This window comes from Python bivittatus, unplaced genomic scaffold (genome assembly GCF_059951505.1).
Source record: "Python bivittatus isolate LINGU-HERP-01145 unplaced genomic scaffold, Pbiv_v1 ctg000070_np1212, whole genome shotgun sequence".
In the NCBI taxonomy this organism is placed as follows: domain Eukaryota; kingdom Metazoa; phylum Chordata; class Lepidosauria; order Squamata; family Pythonidae; genus Python; species Python bivittatus.
Genome location: NW_028277034.1, coordinates 22927244 through 22950392, shown reverse-complemented (window position 1 = coordinate 22950392; position 23149 = coordinate 22927244). Strand labels below are relative to the sequence as shown.

At 37.4% G+C, this 23149-nt stretch overlaps 1 protein-coding gene across 5 annotated transcripts in view; it reads right to left on the bottom strand.

Annotated features, from left to right (window-relative positions):
- Positions 1-23149, bottom strand: part of SLC10A7 (solute carrier family 10 member 7) — a 151680-nt gene that overhangs the window by 38203 nt on the left and 90328 nt on the right. For 4 of the 5 annotated variants that reach the window (XM_088132787.1, XM_088132789.1, XM_088132788.1 and 1 more), the window contains exons 6-7: positions 15544-15579; positions 5633-5716 (exon numbers count right to left, since the gene is read on the bottom strand). In XM_088132787.1, coding sequence (XP_087988913.1) covers positions 5633-5716; positions 15544-15579 — 120 coding nt within the window. The remainder of the gene's footprint in view (positions 1-5632; positions 5717-15543; positions 15580-23149) is intronic. The other variant, XM_088132786.1, reaches the window with a different exon arrangement.

Below are 23149 nucleotides of genomic sequence, written 5' to 3'. Positions count from 1 at the left end.
GCCAAATCCAGTCTAAACATCTGGCTGTGTGACCAACAATAATGCTGGTTCCATTCGTTTCCAGCCAATTTATGCATGGGAGACAAGCAGCTTAGGTTGCAATACAGAAAAGCCCTTACTCATATGATATGGGCTCGTCCCAGTATAAATGGATTCTATATGGAGCACAATTACTTACAAGTTTGAAATAAAATATTTATTAAGAATGTCTCTTATTTTTCTTTTTTATTAGATATAATTATAGTCCTATTTCAGTATTCAACTGACCCCACTTATTCCTGTTCCCCAAGCCCTATCAGCATAAGAAGCACATTGAATGGGCAGAGCTCTGTGTGATTTGAACTCTTCCCAATCAGGATTCTAAACCATGTAGAGGGTTTACACAAGTGCAGGCAGCTCATTGCTTCAGATTACTCATTCAGCAAATGGAGGTGTAAGGTGAAGGAGACGGAGATGAGGGATACACACAGCCAGTGAGGATTCATTCTTTTCTTCATATGATTATAATTGTGTTAAGCTGGGATAGGGTGCCAGGATGTGACTTGTCTTAACTGGGTAATCATGTTAATTCAGAGATATGCTCCACTGAATCAAATGGACATCCCTAGGTACAAGAAATAGGGAACTTTTGGGGGTTGGGATCGTTTGAAATTTAAAGAGTGTGGGGTGGGTTCACTTAGAAAATGGCTGTCATGGGAAACTTACCCACTTAGAAAATGGCTGCTATGGTGCTTACATTCAGCCACAAAACATACATTTACTTGAAGGCAAAGTAGTCCCCCTGCATACTCTTATCTTGTAGGATGTTTAGGAGGGCCCAAAGCATTTCTGCAAATAAATATGATGTTAAAAGTGGTTTGCTTTGCAGCATGCCAGTTTTGTGTGTGTGTGTGTTTTAAATATTTAAAAGCTGGAGGGGGGAAGGTATCTAAGCATCAACGGAGATGTCTGCGAATGCTCTTTCACTAGTAAATTATCACCAGTCATTTTCCCCAATTTATAGTAGACTATTGAGGAATTGCTCCAACAAAGTAAAATTACTAGCTCTTATTTCATTACTATATCTTCTTTCTCAGTGTTATCACTTGCATCCCACATTAGCTCCTAACTAAAGAGGAGAGTCCATTCTGTTCTGCTCATCATTTACAAATACTTTTTCATGGCCATTCTTGAATGCTATTACCAAGGGTCAAATCCACCAGATTAACAGTACTGGATGCAAAAAATGCATTAAATTCCAGTCTAATCCCATCAGATTAAACCCATTAAACTCTTTGAATTGGGACCTTTGGAGTGTGTATCTTTCCAACCAGCATCACCCAAGAAACTGTTCCTTGCCACAAAGAAGCTCTTTGCATCCCAAACATAACCTGCTCATACAGGTGGAAATGATTTGATATGGCCTTCACTCAAGAAAAGAGCTATGGCTCAGAGAAATGACCTGGTTACAGAGCAGTCCTAGATTTCTCTGGAGCTTTCTCTGAGCTCACTGTAACTTTCCTCTTTGCTTCATAATGCTTCATCTGCTCTATTTGTTTGGCACAGTCAAGACAAGAAACAGAACATACACAGAAAAGAATATGATTGCTGCTATGCTCAAAGTGAGGCTTTTGGGTAAACCTTATAGCTTTAATGAGTATTTTAAGAAATAATTGCATCAATGCACGACACTAGGATGTGCAAAATAGTTCATGCACAAAATATGTGCATAAAACAGCTTTCGGCAGTTTGCATCTGAACTGAAACATGTACGCTGTTCTGGAAATAGAATGGAATGGGTCTGTTTCCTTCTGAATACAGCCTGAAACATGACTGATCTGGACCAAAGTGTTTTGGTGGCAGGAAGAGCCAAGGACACTGACTGAAGCAGTATTGGAAGAGAGACACAGGATGGAGGGCAGGTGAGGTGTTGTAAAGGAGGAGGTGGGTGGGCTGATAGATATGCCATGCTGGGACATCTGCGGCGGTGGATAAGGGAAAGCAAGGCTCTGGAGGGTTTGTGCATAGCAGGATTCAGTGGGATACACCATACCAAGAGCTGCTGAGGGGATGATGGAGCATCATGCAACAGCCTTGCCCTACTCACTGTGTAAAATCACTCCAAGATCCTTGTGGGTTTTGTTTCAGCTGAAACCCAGAACAAGAGCATTCTAGGATTCATTCTGCGAAATTGTGGCTTATCCAGAATGGTTCTGCAGAACATCTAGAATGCAATGTATTTGTTCGGGGTTCAAAAAGAAACAATTTTTTGTTTTGTTTTGTGCATACCCAGTCAGGAACGTTTAGAATAAAAGGTTAAACTTCAGATTTCCTCAACAGATATAAAGCAATCTAGCATCACTTTAAAATGTACTTACTGAGCATTATAGAGAATGTCTATATTCTCAGTGGGTTCAGAGATTGCACTAAGCCATAATCTGGTTTGTTTGTAAACCATAGTTTAGAGTTTAACATGAGGTATGAACACAGGTCTTATGGCTTATTTAGCAAGCCCCAAATCATGGCTTAGTATGTGAAACTAACCATTGTGTTCTTCCTGCTTCATACATAAACCTATTTAGACAATTTTGTATTGAAACAAAACGATCTAAGGAGCTTATGAAATAGGCCTCTATTATGTATATCCATATATTCATATTTTAAATTGGTGCAATTGTAATAACTAATTTGTGTTTTAGTTAAGGATAATTTAATATAAAGTGCTCATTCCTGGCTGGCAAACAGATTACCAATGGGCAACTAGAGAATGCATGAATGATAATGTACAGACATGGCTTTTATTATTTATTCATAGAGAACAGTGGGTTTCGATGTGTGCCTTTGAAAAATGTTCAAACTGGTGGAATATAATAAAAGCACTGTGGAAAATTCTATTTCATTAACTTTTAATCATAAATCACTCTTTAGAATAAAACATAAAATAAAAGTCTGTCAGAAGCACTTAGGTCTAGAAAAGAGAAGGACAGTGGAAAAAAGAAGGGAAATATTACCAGGACATTCATTTTTTTCTGCTGCCTGTCACTCTCCTGCTAAAATGAGACAACACACGCACAAAAAAAGACCACAATTTTTGCCTAGACTTACAGGTTTAGGCCAATATGGTTGAGAGATAAATACAAATTATTGCATCATACTGGGGTAAAAATACATTGCCATACGTGGCATAAAAGGTGAGAAATTGATATCATGAATAACAGCCTTCAATAATCATCCCCAGGCACAGTACAACCCAGATCTATCCTGCCCTACAATAATATAAAAACCAAGTCAAGTCCGTAACAAATATCTTTTTATATGAAGATTTCAATTAAGTTTTTATTCTGTAACCTGTCTAGTTCCTAGTCAAACATTTTTCACCCTCTATTTAAAAAAAAAAAAAAAGAAGTCACTGTTAGGGTAGTTATGGGGCCCTTTACAGAAGAACTCAAAGGAGGGAGGTTTTGGAGACAACACAGGGGTGAGGGGAGAAGACATAATTTGTATGCAGAGGATCCCAGATTCAATTTCTGGCATCTTCAGGAATGGCTGGAAAGGCTCCCAGTCCCAATCCCCAAACAACTGTTGCCAGCTGCAATTGATAATACTGAGCTAAAAGGAATATTGGTCTCACTCTGAATATGGCAGTTTTGCCGGTCCTTGTGCACAAATGCATTCCCCAGACAGGGAACTGGACTATATCCCAATCATGAGATTATTATCCATCTTCCATATGTTTTTAAAAAAAAATTTCCCAAGCAAAAATCTGCACATTTCCAGAGGAGAGGAATATTAAGGAACTTCAGTGTGGATCATGTGCAATTTTAATTGCCAGCCCCGTTAAACAATTGAATATTTAATATTTTCTGCATTGATCCACAGATCAAACAACAAGAGCTTTCCTCAAGATTTGATCACTATAGTATTCAAATAATATCAATGGTTATTTCATACAAGTACCAATCTTGCACATTATCTATAGAATTTACTGGATTCCATTTCTGATCATATGATATAGGCCACCCAGTGACTTATTTATTATGTTCATTGGAAAATGCTTGGTATGTAGAAGAGTCAAGGCTATCCTACCCTGTGAATAGTGTCCCATTTCAGAATTAGTCCAGCCTGCGGTTATGCATTTGTCAACTCAAAGTTCTCAAAGAACTCCAGCTGAGATCTGACTTGGAGCAAAAAAAAGTAAGCTGTCACCCCAGCCTTGCATGCATGAAGCAGTATGTTGTGCTCAGCAGGGCAAGCAAGATTACACGATCAGTTTTTTTATGTTTAGCCTTACTAATCAAAAGGCTTCATATCACTTGCCAAATGGAGAATCACACCCCACTCTTTGATGTGACTCAATTAGAGCCCTGCATAAAGCACTAGCAAGTTCCCAGCCACAAATCTTGAAATACTCTGCTCAAGTCCTACATTCCCTGTCACCAGACTTTTGGAAACTGAGATGAAGAGATAGATAATAGAATTAAACAATATCAAATAGTTAATGAAAAATCAAAATTTGATCATCACATGCAATTCAGCATCAAAGAACATCTTTGGCTAATATTCATTTTTTTCCTGTCAAAATGGTATAGTCTACCCTTAAGCTCTGAGAGAGAGAGGGAGGGAGGGAGATGTTACATTATTAGGAGATGAGGAAGTTCTTTTTTTACATAGTGTATATCCTGCATGTCAGCCTCCTGATCATCTTTTGTTGCTATTGTTCAAAAGTATGAATCTCCATGCTTAAAATACTCATCTTCATCACTCCAAGAATCAGCATGCAAATGTCTCTATGTGTGCGCGTGTATGTATATGTATCTTAGTCCAAATTTAGGAACCAGGAAACCATGTATTCTGAGACAAAAACATACAGTATAAACCTATGACTATATTTACTTACATATATTCACAATCTTTAAGCCTATATAGGAGTTTGCTTCAGATGTATAATATTGAAGAAGATTAAGTGATGTGGCACCCAATATCCCCAGATTTATTTCTGTTCCATTTGAAAATGTGACTCCCAGCTGTATGGCTCCCTGAATTTATTACAGAAAATGGGTTCCTGAATAAGACTATGTTAATACAGACACACAAGTCCCCACAGAGATCTCTGAACAAAATGCAAAACTGTCTTTTTCTGTGTGGCGGTTCTGGTGGGTATGAGGACACCAGGGTCTGGGTTTACATATGGGCTCAGGTCCTCCAGTCTCTTTAGTTTTATATAACATAGAAGGATGTATGCACAAGGTTTTTGCTTTATACATAAACATAACTAACCACAACTTGAGAATGGGTAGTCAAAAATGCTTCATTTATGTAAACAAATAGAACTAGTTTTGGGTTTGCAGGGCTATTTTCTTTGCACTGGTTCTCTTCACAGCTCTAGCAAGTCAAGGTCCTTTGAGATGCTGTCATCTCATTCTCATCAAAATATCTGTTTCTGAATCTAGGTGATAATTTTGTTGCTCCTTCAGGTACATAATATTTATTTTGATGCTAAAAAGGTAAGTTTGGGGAAAGAGCAGATGCCCATTCTCAAATCAGTTAGGCTTCAGGAAGCACTAAAATGTAACCTCTCTATTATTAACATTATCTAGAGGGCTCTTCTTAAGTGAAAAACCACTTTCTTTTACAACCCCAGAATTGAACATACCTGGCCAATTATGAGTGGAACTACAACAGTCATGAACAGCTGTGAGAATATAGATGAAAAAGGCACAGAGGAGGAGGATCCAAGCTACAAGAGAAAATGAAGTACATCGTTAACACAGAATTTTAATTACAATTGGCTTAACAATGCATTTGGGTAGGTCAGCAATGCAGTATCTCTGTATGGCCCCTGCAGTATTCCAACATTTATATTTATATGCGTGTGTGTGTGTACGTGTATTTAAATTGCTGAAATCTTATGAGAACACTGAAATCACATGAGATTTTGACATTCTGGGGAAAGGAATGCCAAAGATCTTGAAAGAAAATGCTAAAGTCTCACAAGTTTTCATGGTTTCTCAAGATTTTGAAAATTTGCTTCTATTTTATTTTGGCACCTGCCCCCTGAAAAAGCTGCCTATCTTTTAGAGTTAAAAAACTGAAAGCCGTTTAGACCAGTATTTATGTATACTCCTATGGCATCAGACAAAAACCATGGGAGAATTCCAGGAATAATTTACATACATTGAATTTGTTACTAAATACGTACAACTATCCTTCAACGTAATGCAAGCAATATTAATTATCCTCAAGAATGCCTTAAAGCTCAACAACTGATATAATCCTCCACCAAAGAATTAATGACTAGTCAGTCACTCTGATATAACTATATAAATCAATCAGTGACAACTACTGTAGGGTCAATATCTAGCATGTATAGCTCTAACACCTTCCACATGTACTAGACTGTACAGCTTCCATCATGCTCATACAGCATCATCACTGGCGTGCTGGTGAAACTGGGAGTCGTAACTCAACACAACTGTGTGTTGAGTTAACAGCAAAGGTCAGGGAAGGCTGCCTTATATTCTGTTTCCTCAGAATATGGTAGAAAATGCCTTAGAGCTAAAGCCAACACTAAAGTGCTCTTAAAGCATATTGAGGTTTAGAGGAAGAATCAGGACCTTTACACTCCACCAGAGCTTATATCTCCAAAGGCCTTCCACAGAGCATAGTTTTCATTCCATTTCTACCCCACAATCCCTCACAAGCCAGTTCAAAACCAACCCTCAATCACCTCCCTTCTACTTGCCTTGAAACATTGAGAACAGCCAGGGAACACTATAAGCCAAACCATTTGTTATGCTGTTCCTTTCTAGCCAAGAGGACAGCACAGACTAGGTTACAGCCATAAGGGTTTACTAGTACACAATTTCAACACCAAAAAGCAAGTGAAAAATCCACAGGTTGGCTTTATTTCACACTTGTCCCTTTATGATGCAGGGATAGGGTCTTCAGAAGAAAACACACATGCACACATTAACACAGACACCAGGACAATTTCCAAAAAAAGATTTTATACAAGCTCAGAGTAGACTTCAAAATAATAAAAGAAGTAGAGATCAAAGGAAAAGGAAGTAAAGAAAACTCAGAAAACCATTGATTTAAGCCCAGACTTCCTCTAAGAAGCAGTTAGCAAGAAGAAGAGATCAATGGACAAGGCTTGCAGTATTGCCTCCATCTTCAGCTGCTTATTCTCTCCATCGCAAAAGCAATCTTTTACAGGATGGGACTTCAGCCTTCTGCTCAATCCTCCTCCTAATGGAGCTGTGGCTGAGGCAATCAGTAAAATGGGATGTAGGGACATTCCAGACTGTGAGAATTCATGGCGAATTAGATATCCCTGAAGGAGTGGAGACAGCATTGCAGCGGAGATTGGCAGCCAGGCAGTGAATTTTGGCTGGTGAAGTCTCTCCAGAAAAAGGAGAGATTGTCCATTTGAACTCTGGACAGCTGCTCCTCAAGAGTAGACTGCAGGAACTGAGATTTCTGTGGTTGACTTGTGAGTTGAGTGGCTAGGAGTTGAGGGATTTCAATGAAACTCACAGCAGTAATATAGCCTATATGGACACAAAGCTTGCCAAGCCTCATTTCTTAAACACTTTCAGAAACTGCTTAATTGCTTTTCAACTATTAAAAACCTTTGGAGGAACAAGTTTTTTTAATACCAGGTGAGTTTCCTTCAATCCTTAGCAAAAGAAGTTTTAAATACAAGTTTACGGACGTGTAAAAAAATCTCTTTTTTTGGAAAAAACAGCAAAAGGGTGATTAGAATGTTGATTTTGGAAAGTTATAAATGGACTAAGGGTCCAGATGGATTTGAAATAAGATTCTGAAATTAATTATAAGAATCCTTCCCATGGGAATTCAATTTTTTTTTTGAATTCTTAAAAAAAACAAAACAAGATAGCATGGGACTTTGAAGGTTGGACAGTAGAGGGAACCAGAAGGACCTAAGGATTACAATGAAAAAAGAACACTGAAATTTCTAATATAGAATGGAGCAAAATACTTTAAGGTTAGATGTATTGAAGGATATTTGTGAACAATGGACCCAGAAGATAATTTTAACAGTATCTACCATTATAGATAGACTATGCTTAAAAGATGCTATGGAAAAGAAACAAGTTTAACCAGACAAGACTGAGACTGATTTGAAAGTGGATTTAAAATGACAGGCTGTAAGAATGATATGGAAAAAGATGCTACCCTGGATATACAAAAGAAACTGGCTGATGTCTTAATAATTAAAAGGAATATACAAATAACAAACCAAAAGTGTGACCTGGATAATTTTTCTATATTGGATTTACAAAAGCAACCTATTAAAGGTTTAAAGGATTTTATGAGAAGAGACAAAGGAAAAATGAAAAGAAATCAAGTTCTAAGACTGACTGACTGACTGACTTATTTATATTTCAGATTTAGTCACTGCTCATCTCACTCAAAGAGCGATTGAAGGGATTAAAGATCAAGATTGTTATAAGTAAAAGGAAGGAATATAAAGTTGGTTTATTTGATCAAGGTTAAAATAGATATGTTGTTATCTCTGGTAACCCTTAATGGACTTTTGCTGACCAGGACTGAATGAAAAGGCTTTAAGGATTTGTTTATAGATAAGAGATGAGATATGGGAAGAAGAGATCATTTGTTGTATTTTAAGAGAAGGTGATAAGTTACTAAAAATGCTTATTGTGATGTAGGGAAAGTCATTTCTTTCTATATTTCTTTTCTTTTTCTTTACTATATTCTTATTTTTCTTTCTTTCCTATTTTTCTTTATATTTTGTTTTTGCACTTCCTATTTTTTCTTTTTATTCTTTTACTTTTAGTAGTTTGTATAGTTAGTTCTCGCTTAACGACCATTCATTCAGCAACCTTTCAAAGTTACTACGGTGCTGAATGAAGGGACTTACAACCTGATCTGAAGTTATGGTGATCTGGGCCTTGGAAATTGGTTCACCCTTATGACTGGTTGCCAAGTGCCCCACCATCATGACTGCCATTTGCAATCTTCCCTGCTGTCTGCCAGGAAAGGCGATGGGGAAGCCCACAGGAAAGGCTGCAAGCTGCTGCCACCTGCCAAGAGGACTCCCTCTGGTCTCTGAGTGCTGCCTGAAAAAGCTCCATGCCGAAATCTAAGCAGGATTTTGGCACAGGGCATTTTCAGGCAGCCCCCAAAGCTCCATGAGCTTAAAGGCCCCTGCCTAAATCCTGCTTGGATTTTCGGCATGAAGCTGTTTCAGACAGCCCCCAAAGCTCTGTGAATTAAACATTTAACGCACAGAGCTTTGGGGGCTGCCTATAACAGCTTTGTACCAAAATTCCAAGCAGGATTTTCAGCAATGGAGGATGGGGAAGGGAGTGGGTGGGGGAGGGGGAGGGAGTAAGGGGGTGCATGGAGGTGCATGGGAGGGTCAAGTCGGGGATGTGGGTTAGGTGTGCAAAGGCCTCAAAACCACTTAGAATTTCAGCTTCTGAAGCCTCTTCACTCTGGGGCTGAAAATCCAAGCGGTTCTGAGGCCCTTGCGTACCTGACCTGCACTGCACCCCTGTACTCCTGACCCAACCCTCCCACACACCCTCCAGGCACCCCCTCACTCCCGCCTCCATCTGGCAGCACCTGGGGCTTGCAACTTCCTGCCAGCTTCCTCATTGACTTGATTGTGGGAAGCCAGCAGAAAGTTGCCTTGCCTAACAACTGGGGCATTCACTTAATGATGGCAACTGGGATTGCCGGGATTGTGGTCACTAAGTGATGCGGTCACATGATGGTTTGCCTAACGACCGTGCTTAGCGAGGGAAGTTCCGGTCCCAATTGTGGTTGTTAGGCGAGGACTGTATTAGTTTTTATCTTTTTAATTGTAATGATTAATAAAATTATTTTTAAAAAGTAAAATAGGACATAGGATCATTTTTAACCCTTCCAGCCAAGGGTGCAGTGTGTCAAATACACAGCAGTCTGAAAGGCCTAGATTCCTTATCAAACAGTTCCCCATCCAGTTGAATGGAAGTCAGCAAACAGGGAAGTCTATAAACAGGATTAGTGTCCCTTTCCTTGAACTCCATAGCTCCTGGAAGAACAAAAACCACTTACCTCCATTCTCTCTGTCTCTCTCTCTGTATCTTATACACAGAATTGTAGTTATGGAGGGAAGTCACCATGCTATGAAGCCTTTTGCTTTCATTAAAAAGCCTCTGCTAGCTCTGATGCACTAAGGATTTTTGCATTTGGATGTTTATCACAATAGCTGTAATCATTATTATAGACTGCAATGTAGATCCTTTATCTGTGTATGCATGTGGCTATGAAGAGTGGGAGGAATGGTTTACTTGGGCCCAGAGGCTGGGAAGCAGGATTAAGAATTCAATGCACAAGGAAGTAGAATTGTCAGAGATAATTAAACTGACTGGAAATGGATTTTTAAAAATTAAGATTAGTTTTCTGGTCTGGAGCTTATGTGGGAGAAGTGCAATAATAATGCAAAATATAAAGCCACATTTTTCAGTTAAATCTGTTAATTAATAAATTCATCTGTTAATTTGAATCCAGAAACTCATCTTTCCGATTTATAGTCCTTTCTAAGACAGTATGATTAGATTTAAAGACTACTCAAATAATTAGTGAGTTTATTTCTATTACAGTTTATAAACAGAATGAAAACATAGAAAAATATTATAGATTTCTTTTGGCATGGAAATCAACTTCCATTCCACACTTCCATCCTTCTCAGACCAGCTGTTCAACTTTTCTCATTTTTGACAAAGTGGACAAATATCAGAGCAATGGTATTCTCCAAGGAGGAGAATTCTTTAGCTTTGGCAACAATGCTGGCCAGGTGTTCTGTCCAGATGGTGGTTACCAATGTCCCAATTGGTGGATTCCTCTGTTTCTTTATCCTTCCCATTTGAGCTGGGAAAGCAAGTACCAAATGCTTTCCTTTCCATAGGTGAGTCTTTGAAGACATGAGGTTTCCATTTATAGACCTTTCAATTTCATAATATTCTTGTTTGAGACAAATAGTATTTAAGTAATTTGAAGAAAAGATGACACAGTGCAATATATCCATTTTGAATATCAGTGGCTTCTTCCTAAGTTTTATCATATGCAAAGTTACAACACTAAAAACAATAGCTGTAAAGATTGCAATGGTTTTATCTTGGACATTTCAGAAATTTAGCACCACACTCAACACCAGCAATGTTAAAAATAGTTTCTTCATTGCACTTGTTTGTTTATTTAAAAGATCTGTACAGGAGACCATCTTAAAACACAACTCTGGGCAGCTCACAACAACCACACTCAACACTAGCAATGTTAAAAATACACTTCTTTGTTGCATTTATTTATTTATTTGATTTGTATGGCAGACCATCTTAAAACACAATTCTGCAGCTAACAATAAAACCCCTAACTATAAAAAACTATAAAAACATAAAACCGTACTCTCCCACTCAAAAATTAAGATGATTTTTAGAAATGCAACTAATTCTTAATAGTGTATAATGCTATTATTCACATTAATACTGTCAAAATGAAGTATATCAAAAAACAAAGTGGATGAAGCAAGCTTTTTTATTTACCAGGGTTGGGTTACATTACAGAGGACAGCAAACAGCAAAGCAGTTCATAACAGAAGCTCTTTGAGGTTTTTCTTTTGATTGCTTGATTTTTTTTGTTTAATATGCACTAACACCGGGAAGCTTCTCCTCAACACAACAGTTTTAATAGATTTTTTTGAAAGCACTGCTTGCTTGCCTATTAGTTGTTTTATCTCTGTGTAGACGTGTCTTTCTCTGTGTGCATGTATGTGTACTTGAAGTTCCAATGCACTGTAGCACAGCTAAAAACCAAAAAGCTTGATGGAGTTAAATAAGGTTTCTACAACTGTTCTCTTATGAACACTTTTGGTCAAATTTGGAGCACAACTGCATTTAATTATTTATATCATTAAAAAAAAACCTATGCCACTACACATGGGTATGACTGTCATTTTATTTCCCACTGGAGCCTCATATGTACTGCTACTCTAGAACACTGAGAGAAAACCGACACAAGCATCAGTTTTTCATGGTGTAACCATTAGACCAGGGTTCCTCAACCTTGGCAACTTTAAGACGGGTGGACTTCAACTCCCAGAATTCCCCAGCCAGTAAGGCTGGCTAGGGAATTCTGGGAGTTGAAGTCCACCCTTCTTAAAGTTGCCAAGGTTGAGGAACCCTGCATTAGACCATTTCTCCCCCACACCAATACTTTGAAGCAATCCTTTCTCCAAGGCATGATAAGGAAACATAATACTGGCAAGTTAGCAGAAGGAAAGTATATATTTTGCTACTGTGATACTTCTTTTCAAAAAAAGGAAAAAGAAGGAAAACATGCTATAATAACTGCTTATAATGAGTGACTCATACCATATATACCAAAACATTCAGATGAATAAAAATGTCTTCACCGAGTCATGAATTTTGAGATGATTTGTGTTTAGCACATGGTTATGCTGGTGGTGAAGACTGCTACTCGGCTCCTAGTAGTACCTTCTACTATGGAAATAAATATAAAGAGACAGCTCTGCCTTTTATTTAGAATAACACAGCGGTACCTCTAATAATATTTTAGATTTGATATGAAAATATTCTACCATTGGTAACACATTCCTTGGAGTTCAAAATGTTGAATGTGTGTGGTTACAAGTGTGTTACACTTCATCATCAGATAAAGCTTAATTGGACAAACTTTGCTTGTAAAATAGAACATTTGGTTCGTAAGTCATATTGTAATAGAAAATGAATGAATCAGATGCTAACATAGCTATTGAAAGTATTTGCAGAAATAGACAAAACAAGGGTGTTTTAGACCCAGGTATTTTGTTATGTCACTATATTAAGGATTCTAATTCATTCCTCATTAAAATAATCACACTCAGAAGCCATTTTAAAGAAATGTTTTATGATTCTGGTTGCCTAGAAACCATGGATGGAGCTGCCTGTTTTGTTTAGTCACTCCCACTAGTCAGAGGAGTCCGTAAAAGGGATCAAGAAGCATATACTAGCATGTTGCTTGTTCATAATAGCCAGATTTCTGAGAAATCTGGTTTACCATGATTAACAGTTGTTACCATGAGTAACAATCAGTACTGATTGGTAGATAAGCTTACTATTACCAGAAACCTCAACTGTTCCAACTTCAAGGTACAATAAGTCATTTATTATGTTTATTTATTGTAATACATTAATTTATCAATATATTTAAGGAATACATCTTACACAATGTACAATCTATTGTATATTTTCACTTTTTCCCATGTGTATTTCAATATTACTTTAACAACTGAATTAATATTATTTATTTTGCATTAACAGGAATATGAAAAAAAAATCAAAGTATTATATGCTGTCAGGAATTAATATTCCATAAATGGGACAAATTGTATATTACCATCAATGCATATGAACTATCTTGTAAGGAAATTTATGTCTTATTAAACTGCACATAAATACAATATATATTAATACACTCATTATTGCGGCTAGTTTGGAGACTTGATAAAGCAATGCAAAATAGGAGGCACCAATTATATATCCCAGACTTTAAAACTAGACTATTTTTAAGACCAGGTTCTCCTCTTTGAGGTCAGGTTTGGCAGCATGGGGGAATATATTCATTCTAAATCATGTCTTAGATCTAAATATAGCATGAATAGCCAATGTACCTGGGATAATATATTTCCATTCAAATTTCTTATTTCTCTTTTTCAGTTGCTATTTGGTTTTCAGTTGCTATATGCCTTCATAAATTGCATTGATATTATGCCTCTATAATCATCAACAGCAGCAGCAGCAGCAGCAGCAGCAGCAGGAGGAGGAAGAGGAGGAAAAAGAGAAGTGTAGGAAGGTGGAAACAGCTGCCCAAACCTGTCTGGGCTTAGAAGATAAACAGGGTCATGCCTATTTAGATATGAGAAAGCTGTAGGCCAGACTGATTGATTATGTGCCATCAAGTCATTTTCGACTCCTAGTGATCACATAGATCTGTGACGATCTATCCCTAAACTGTTCTTTTAAGTCTCCCAATGGTGCACTCATTGCCACTGTAACTGAGTCCACCCATCCTGCTTGTGGTCATCCTCTTCTTCTCTTTCCTTCCACCTTTCCCAGCATTAGAACCTTTTCCAGAGAGATGAATCTTTGCATAATGTGTCTGAATTAGGATAATGTGAGCCTGGTCATTTGTGCCTTGAGTGAACATTCTGGGTTGATTTGTTTGATGATCAACTGGTTTGTTTTTTTGGCTGTCCATGGTATTCTCAGAAGTCTTCTCCAACACCAAAGTTCAAAGGCATCAATAATCATCCTATCCTGCTTCTTTAAATTCAACTTTCATTTCCATAGAGTATCACAGAGAATACCATGGCTTGCACGACTCTGATCTTTGTAGGTAGACACGTCACTGCATTTGAATAACTTTTCCAAGGCCTTAATGGCTGCTCTATCAAGTGCTAGTCTGTGGCGTATTTCTTGACTGTTTGTTCCTTTATTGTTGATGGTTGATCCTAAAAGGCAGAAGCCATCCACCACTTCGATATCTTCATTGTCAATTCTAAGCCTGGTGGTTCAACCTGTTGCCATTAGTTTGGTCTTCTTTATATTTAACTTCAGTCCCATTTTTTTACTGTGGTCTTTGACTTTTAGTACTAGGGCTAGACCGGGGAGTCAAAAACCAACCAACAAACCCCAGAAGGTAGCATTTGAAAACCACTCCCATGCTATTATCAAGAAAACTGCATGGAGGAATTGATTTGACCTTGATTTGAGAGCGTCTTTATCTTTTACTAGATAGATAACCAAACAATGCATATGGAAGCTTCTCTATACAAAACAAAACCGGTGCATACACCATATGGAATTGTAAGTGGCAACATTTTCTATATGATATTTACTGTACACTAAAGCAAAGTTCAACAACAACAATCCATCCCTCTTAGGATTTTAAAGCCATTGCTGTCCATAAGCCTGAACAGGGGAAGAATCCTGTCATTTTACTTACAATATTGGATTGACATGAATAAAGCCCTTCTCCCCTTCAGGACTGTCAGAGGAAATCAGATTCTGTGCTATACTTATATTTGGAGCCAACATCCTTTTGCACTTGCAAAGGTCCATACTGTCTTTTTTCCCCCTTTGCTCTTGCTCTTCCCTTATGTTCAAGCAGTGACAACAGCAAGGATACAGACCATCAGCCTCCACTTGCCTTACCCTTTCCGACCAGCAGTGTGGCTTTAGTCCAAAGCTAAATGAGTCGGCAGACAAGACAGCTCATTGAGGGCATTTTGCCACACAATACAGAGCTAATTCTTTCGTGTAGGAGTTGATCGATCTTAATTGGAATTTCATGCTACAGAACTACAAATACTTGTTTTGGTGAAAGTACAATGTATCATTAAGAAGAAAGTGAAAGAAATGCAAAAGACTGACCGCAAATCCTTCCATCAATTAAAATAATCTGCAACAACCCATTTACAATAGGACAGTAATAGCAATATAGTAACTCAAGTAGGATCAATATTAAGATACTCACAAAAAGCAGTAGGAGCAAAGGAGTTATAACAATGCCCTGGAAGAAATCAAGAAACATATTAGGTTATAAAACAGATATTCTTTGCCACATCAAATGTGAATGCAGGAAAACCTTAGGGATGCTCCCCCTAAACATCCAGACATTTACTTATGAACTCACTATAATGTCATTCTTATGACAGAACAGGATGGTTTGTGATAACACAGCACAGCTTCCCCAATGTTAAACCTTACAGGAATGTTGGGACTGCAACCCCAAGAATTTTAAACCAGTAGGGCCTGTAATGTTGGACACAGTACTTCTAATATTTTTGAAGACAAAAATATTTTGGAAAAGTTTTGGAAAAGCTGCAGTTTTTACAAACAAGTTTATAAAAAGATTTCTTTATTGTGAGCAAAGGACATTTCAGAGTCATACACAGATTAAGGAATTGGGAAATATCTATATTAACTGCAACTAACAGGTTATGTCTTCAAGATTTTTCCACTTCTAACTTAGACATCTCTTTGCTTCTTGCATGCACTCCATAAATATGCAAGTTGTAGAACCTTCCATGCTTAATAAACAGGCCCTACCATAAAGGGGACAGGTGGCTTACTATCTTATTGTCTGAGCTATGGCCCTCTCCTGAGTAAAGTCTGCATCAACTGTGATGAATTAGGTGTCGTGTGATTTTGTAATGTAAACTGATATCCCCTAGGAAGTGAGCTGGTATCTCAGAACTCATTTCACTTGATTAGACTCTGTGTCTCCATGGTGGGAAGGCAAGTCTTTCATCTAATTTAGTCACACAGGACCACTTCAGCTCTCCGCATCCCTGAGGCAAAGGAAGGCAAAAGATTTGTTTTCTTCGGTGACAGCAAAGAGGTTTAAGGCTGATCACTGGGCATAAGACAAGATTTTAAGTCTCAAGATTTTAGGTCTGGGAGATAACATGTCAAACATCATCTTTACATCAGCAAATGTCAATTCTCTCTTTGCCCACTCAGTACTTAATAATGAATTAACAAAAGCAGTTTGTTACTCAATGAATATTAATTCAGTACCATAAGCAGCTCTTCCCTTCAAAGCTACTTTGTCTAAACAGTTATTAACTATGGTTTTCTAAATATAAATATGCTACACAACTCTGAGACTCTTAATTCTAGATTAAGCCAAAAGGTCATAATATGAGGAACTATAATCTAAAGTTCTTATTTATGAACAATTTAAAAAACAATATTTTCCCCAACTTTTCAAGAAGAAATGCACTTTCTAGTGGTCTGGCCAAAGAATGTTGAGTAACTAACCAGCACTAGATACTTACTATGTTGAATTTTATATAATTTTAAAATGCTTAATTACAATTAGGTAAGTCTGAAATCATTAATCTCCCATGTTCTTGCTTTTCTACACCACTTCCCTACACAAGCATCCTCATTTGTTTGAATAGTACTTTTTTTTTGTCTTTTGCTTTCTCCAAGGAGCTCAAAGCAATGGAAAAACTGTTTTCCTTTCTCCTCTTTTATCCTTGCATTAGCTAAGGTATGTTTACACCAAGTGATAATGAATTTAAACTCAGTCCTTCTCAGTTTCAATCTGCTTTTCCAACCTCTAGATCATACTGGTTCTTATGTTTAGTTTCTTTCATTATAACAACTTAAAATGGACTGGAAATAAGACTCTAATCACTCCCATCCTTAGAAGGCTAAGTCTTTTTGAGAAGAGTAGAATGGAACCCAAACTTGTGCTAACAGACTTCCATTAGTGAGTAAGATTTCCTTTTCCATTTCCCCACTTCAGGCTCTTGTGGGCTATACAACAGTATCCACTTTCCTCATATTTATTTTTTTAAAGATAAAAAAAAATTTAACTGCCATAGTATGGGTTAAAACATGAAGATTTTGGAAAAATCATTTGTTGTACACATTTTATTAAAAGTGTAAACAAGTAAATTTTAAGATATGCACTGCTTGACCAAAAACTACTTTACTTTTACTTTGGAACCTATTTTTATTGTCTGATATCATTACCCACATGAAAAGCCATAAAATAGTAGAAGAGGCTAAATTAATGTGCATATTTTGTTGGGAGTCAGAGAACACCAGTAGAAAATAAGAGTTACTTAGAAATTCTCCACTTATGCTTTAGTCTTCTACATTTTAAGATTACTAAACTGAAATGCATTCCAAAGTAAATACAGATGTATCCCTATTCCCTGTATATTATAACCCTACAGTACCAATGCCTTAAACAAACAAGGAAAGATAAAGGGATAATCTCATTTCCATCCCAGGGCACAAGAAAAAAAAAGTAAAATCTGTTTTATAAACTTCAACTTGGCTGCTTTTCGTCCAAGTGATGTCAAACATGCAGCATACAGAAATGCTGTGGCAGAGCATTTCTTTGCACAAATTGGACATCTGCCCTTGCAGAGGCAAGGTCATTGAACAGCAAAGCATTCTCAAAGTTGGGTTGGTATGTTAAGCTCTGTGATGCAGCCCATAATGGAGTGAAAGTTGTGAAGTGATTGCCTTTTACCATTCAAAAAAAAAAAAAAAACCCTTTCAAGAAATCCATTTACACCTCTGATGTGAAAGACTGACGGAATATATTTCAATGATTTTAGTGGGAAGGAGGAAAAGGAAAAAAATTCACAGCCTGACCCAAAATACTTATACAAAGAATGGTTCTGCATAGCAGCAGTCACATCAGGAACTTGTAAATGCACTTTTCTTTACAACGAGGATCATTTAACATGTCATATTTTAGAAAACCAGTTAGGCATTTCTAAAAGGAAAAACTCACATCAAGGGATAACTTTTTATTACATCTTCTCTAGAAGATCAAACCAACTTATTTCAGTTTCAAATATTAACTTAGGTACAGGAAAGAAAGATGGTTAGTTTTCAAACATATAATACACTACTAATTTGCTAGACCAGACAGTAGTAAAAAACATCATGAAGTAATTTAAAGCCACAAGAGTTAGTTATTAAGCAATGAATCATTCTGGCTTATTTTGTGAGATACTACTACTTCCGAGATGATGAATCAAACATCAATCCTTAAAGCATGTACAGTAAGTGGTTAAGTAGTGCACACTTAAAATGTCCATTGTTTTTCTCTTGCAGTAACACATATGTACATGTGTACATACTGAAAACACTGCAAGTTACTGCATAAAAATTAAGAATTTAAAATAAATCTTCTACTGTTATAAATGAAGATAAGGGATTATACTCATGCTCTATTCACTATGGTGAATTATAAACATTTCATGTATAGTGCCATTTAGTATGATCGTCCACTGGATGTTGTTAGAATCTTTCACATTTTGCAGTAGAAAATAAGAATGGATAACAATAATCTTCAATATTTGATGTTTACTATTTATTTGATAGGGTGCTAAGCCTATTTAAAGACTTTCATTTGCTTTTGTTTCCCAAAGGAAATCAGTGGGAAACTGTGATGCCAATATTCAAATATTTGCTACTGCATTTCAGTGATCTAAATCTGAGGAGTTCTGGGGGATTTGAAAAAGGAGCTTGGGGTTTTGTGTACATCATCACTGCCAGACTGGTGCCTCTAGATGGGTTGGGACTACAACCACCAAATTCTGGAAGTGGTACTTCCACCATATCTGGAAGGCACCATGATAGCAAAGGCTGGTCTGTACGTCTGATATCCGATCCACCACTTTAATCAGAATAGACAGGCTAACCTCTGCTTTGCAAACTGCAGTGGTTGCCAATTTGCTTCTGGGGGCAATTCAAGATTTACATGGCATAAGGACATGTAGGGGACTGCGTGTCTCCCATAACATCTGCCCGGCCAATTTGATCCTGCAGGATAGGCATACTCCAGATTCCTTCGATTAAACAATGCCATCTCTCAGGAGCATGGAAGCACTTCTTCTCTGTAGCAGCACCTGTCCTCTGGAATGGTTCCCCCCAAGATCGGATGGCTTTAGAAAAGCGACAAAGACCTGGCTCTTCACCCAGGCCTTCAGCAAGGAAGAGTGAGATCCCTCACTTCATCGCACTTGCCATCTTTTTTTCTTTAGTTTTTATGTTTTATTGTAATTTCTTTGATTGTTGTAAGCTGCCCAGTGTCGTTGAGAGTTGGGCAGCATACCAGTTTAGTAAATTATCATCATCATCATCATCATCATCATCCCTTTTTAAAGAAAGAAATTAAACTGGACAATTCTGAGTCAAGACCTGATCTTTGGAAAAATGAATTTTAGCCAGAAGATAAGCAAGTTCATAAGTGATTTTCTAAACAAGTCTCAAGTGGATATTATCCCAAATATTTAAGAATACAGGTAGTCCTCAGTTAACAGTGGGAATTGGGACTGGAATTGCCATTGCTAAGTGACGTGGTCATAAAGTGTGACATCATGTGGCCATGCCACTTAGCGATGGCAATCCCGGCACTCCTGGTTGCTGCTGCTAAGTGAACGACCACAGGTTATTAAGGGAGGACATCACGTGGTTACTATTTGCAACCTCTTGCCGCCTTTCCCGTTGACTTTGCTTGTCAGAAGCCAGCAAAGAAGGTCGCAAATGGTGACCACATGACCATGGGATGCTGCATTGGCTGGAACTCCGAGGACCCATCATAAGTACCACTTGTTCTGTGCCATTGCAAGTTCAAACAGTCTCTGAACAAGCAGTCGTTAATCAAGGACTACCTGTATTCTGAAATATTTGGGATAATATCCCAAATATCTGTACAGCTTTCTAGTGCTTCTATTGTTGCTTATTATAAAATCATGATTTAACAAATCAGTCCAAATCCTCACTTTATGCATCTGATGAAGTGAACAGTTGCTCACAAAAGCTTGTGCCTTTTAATAAAATCTGATAGTCAGAAAAGGTGCTACCAGACTCCTGATTTTTTGCCACATAGACTAATATGGCTTTCCTCCTATAATTTCTCACTCTTGTATCTTTAACTTATAAAGTTTTAAATGTGCAATGACCACTCTCTCTTTCTCCATGTTTGCTATTTTCACCATTTCTGTTCCATGTAGTTTCTTTTCCAAATAAAGTATATCAAATCAGTTATACACTTCCCAGAATAAACTAAAACAAATTATCTAATTTAGTTACATATAACTCTTGATACTGCTCATTTAATGTAATTTATATTATATTATATAATTTATAATACTTTATAATGAAATAAGGTAATGACAGGTAGTAGGCTAATTAAATTCTTCTAAAATTAAAGATTCATGTACAAATTTTAATGCATATTTTTGCAAAAACTCACAGAAGTAAAAAGTCATTCCTATTTATAATTTCATAAATGCTTATAATTTTTATACTACAGATCAGTTCAAATTGAAAATGTGACAAAAAGTAAAAATAGCCCTACAAAGTAAGTGTCACAACTTTATATTTTAATGAATGGATTATAAAAACAAAAATGTAAAATAACTATTTATTGGAGAAATATATAATACAGGTAGTCCTCGCTTAATGACCCTAATTGGGTCCGGCAATACCACCACTAAGCAAAGTGGTTGCTAAGTGGGAAATCACGTGACCATGACTATGCTTTCCAGATGGAAAAAGACAAGGTTAGTCAGTTTCATACCTTTGGCTTTGTCTGCCTTCTAACCACTCCCCCGCCCTTTAGAATTAGAATTAGAAAGTGCCTGCTTGCTGTCTTGTACACAGTGAAAGCAATGCGATCATGACAGCAGCCTGGGGCTGGGAGCTGCGGGTACGCTATGCAAACAGTTTACTCTCTTGAAATCTCTTCCTCTACAATCTCTCCACTCTGCAGGGGGGCGGAGCAGGAAGGGTTAGGCAAAGGAGAGATTGCCTACAGAAATTGTTTGCTCCCACCCCAAAGAGAGATTGGAGAGGAAAAGATTTCAAGAGAGTAAGCTGTTTGCTCTTCTAAACATAAAAAGCAATGCGATTGTGCTGGCAAGAGGCGACAGAGAGATTGCCTACAGAAATTGCTTGCTTCCCCCCCACCCCCACAGAACTTGCAGCATATTAACATTCTGCTACAACAACCCTACAAATCCATCTCCATACTCCAGTACTGATGCTATGAACAGATGAAAAACCTGCTAGTCATGTAGGGATGACACTAATCTATATACAATAAATGCTACATTAAGTTTACTCAGTACTTATGACTACTGTCCACAATAAATATTCTATACATACAGTTCTAAAGAATTATGCCTTCCCAGTATCCCATGGGCTTATTTCTCCTTGGGAATTTATTTAGAGTTTTAAAAATCATCTCCTTGATGAGTTTTCTGTAATTCAGTGGCAAGTAGCACTCAGCATAGACTATTCCATGAACTCTGGCAGTTCCTAGAGAAAAACAAAGGAATAGAAGCTGATCCTGAGTCCCATTATTTGCTATGGCTAAAATAGTAAAAATGTTTTGATGTTTGTTCTGATGGATCATCTCAAGTGGGGCAGTTAAGTTCTGAGCTTGAAACAAAACATATTTTCAGTTTCATATAGATACCTAAATGCTGAACGTAAAGCACATAAAATCGTAAGTGTGATCTCTGTGAATAGATTCCTAAGGAGAAGAACTGGGAACAAACATACATACATAAAATTGCAGAGTCAATACTGCACGAATTAATGGCTTATTGTAACAACAGTCCAAGTGAGATCCTAGATGCCTGCCATTTTGCCCAGCTCACTCTATCCCATTCAGCTACAAATACCTACCCATATGTATTTAATTGTTTGTCAATAAATTCTCCTCCTAAATGACATACATTTCTACCTCCACATAATTTTATTTACCATATCTGGTACTTGAGAGGAGTATCAAGCAGAAAAATGAGTTGTTTAGATCAGCCTATACACTTATTGGTGTTCAAGTGGCAAATACTATATCTAAGAGTCAGTCACTGAACCCTGGGGGACACTGGGTTAAATAATTAACTACTCTGGGTACATGTATGTGTGCCTAATGTGGGTAACAAGTAGATTCCATTGAATTTTCTTTGCTATCTATAATAGAAACAATGATACTGCTTAACATACAACTTTTATTGGCATTATTTGAAGAACACATTTTGATTGTAGATGGCAAGGTTTTTGTTTCTGCAGCACCTCTATTCCTTTAAAAGATAAAGGACATGCGAGTACAACTTTCCTCAATATATGCTGGATTATCCTGTACTTGATCTTTTTTTTTTTTTTTTCCTCCTGATGGGTTCTAAAAAGCCACATGAACTCTTCAAGAAAAAAGCGAGGCAAAGTACAAAGCTGCACACCAGTTTCTCATTGGTCACTGCTATTGTTTTAAGCCTTATTTGTAACATGCATAGCAGTAAGAAATAAAGATTCTAGCTGTGGTGCATGTGGAATTTCTAGTCATCTCTGGAGAAAAACACGGGGACAGTGATCAGTAATTGGTAGCAGCAGCAAAAAGTTGCAATGATTAAAGTGCACTCATTACCAGTTCATTGCTAACGAAGTGCTCTCTTATCCTTCATTCTCATGCCCCTCTTCCATTGGTATTCACTTTAACATTTAGAGACTCTACTGTGATCACCAAGATGATCTTCCATTCAATATAGCCTTTTCCCCATTCATTGTTTATTGTGATTCTTCCACAGAGGCTCTAT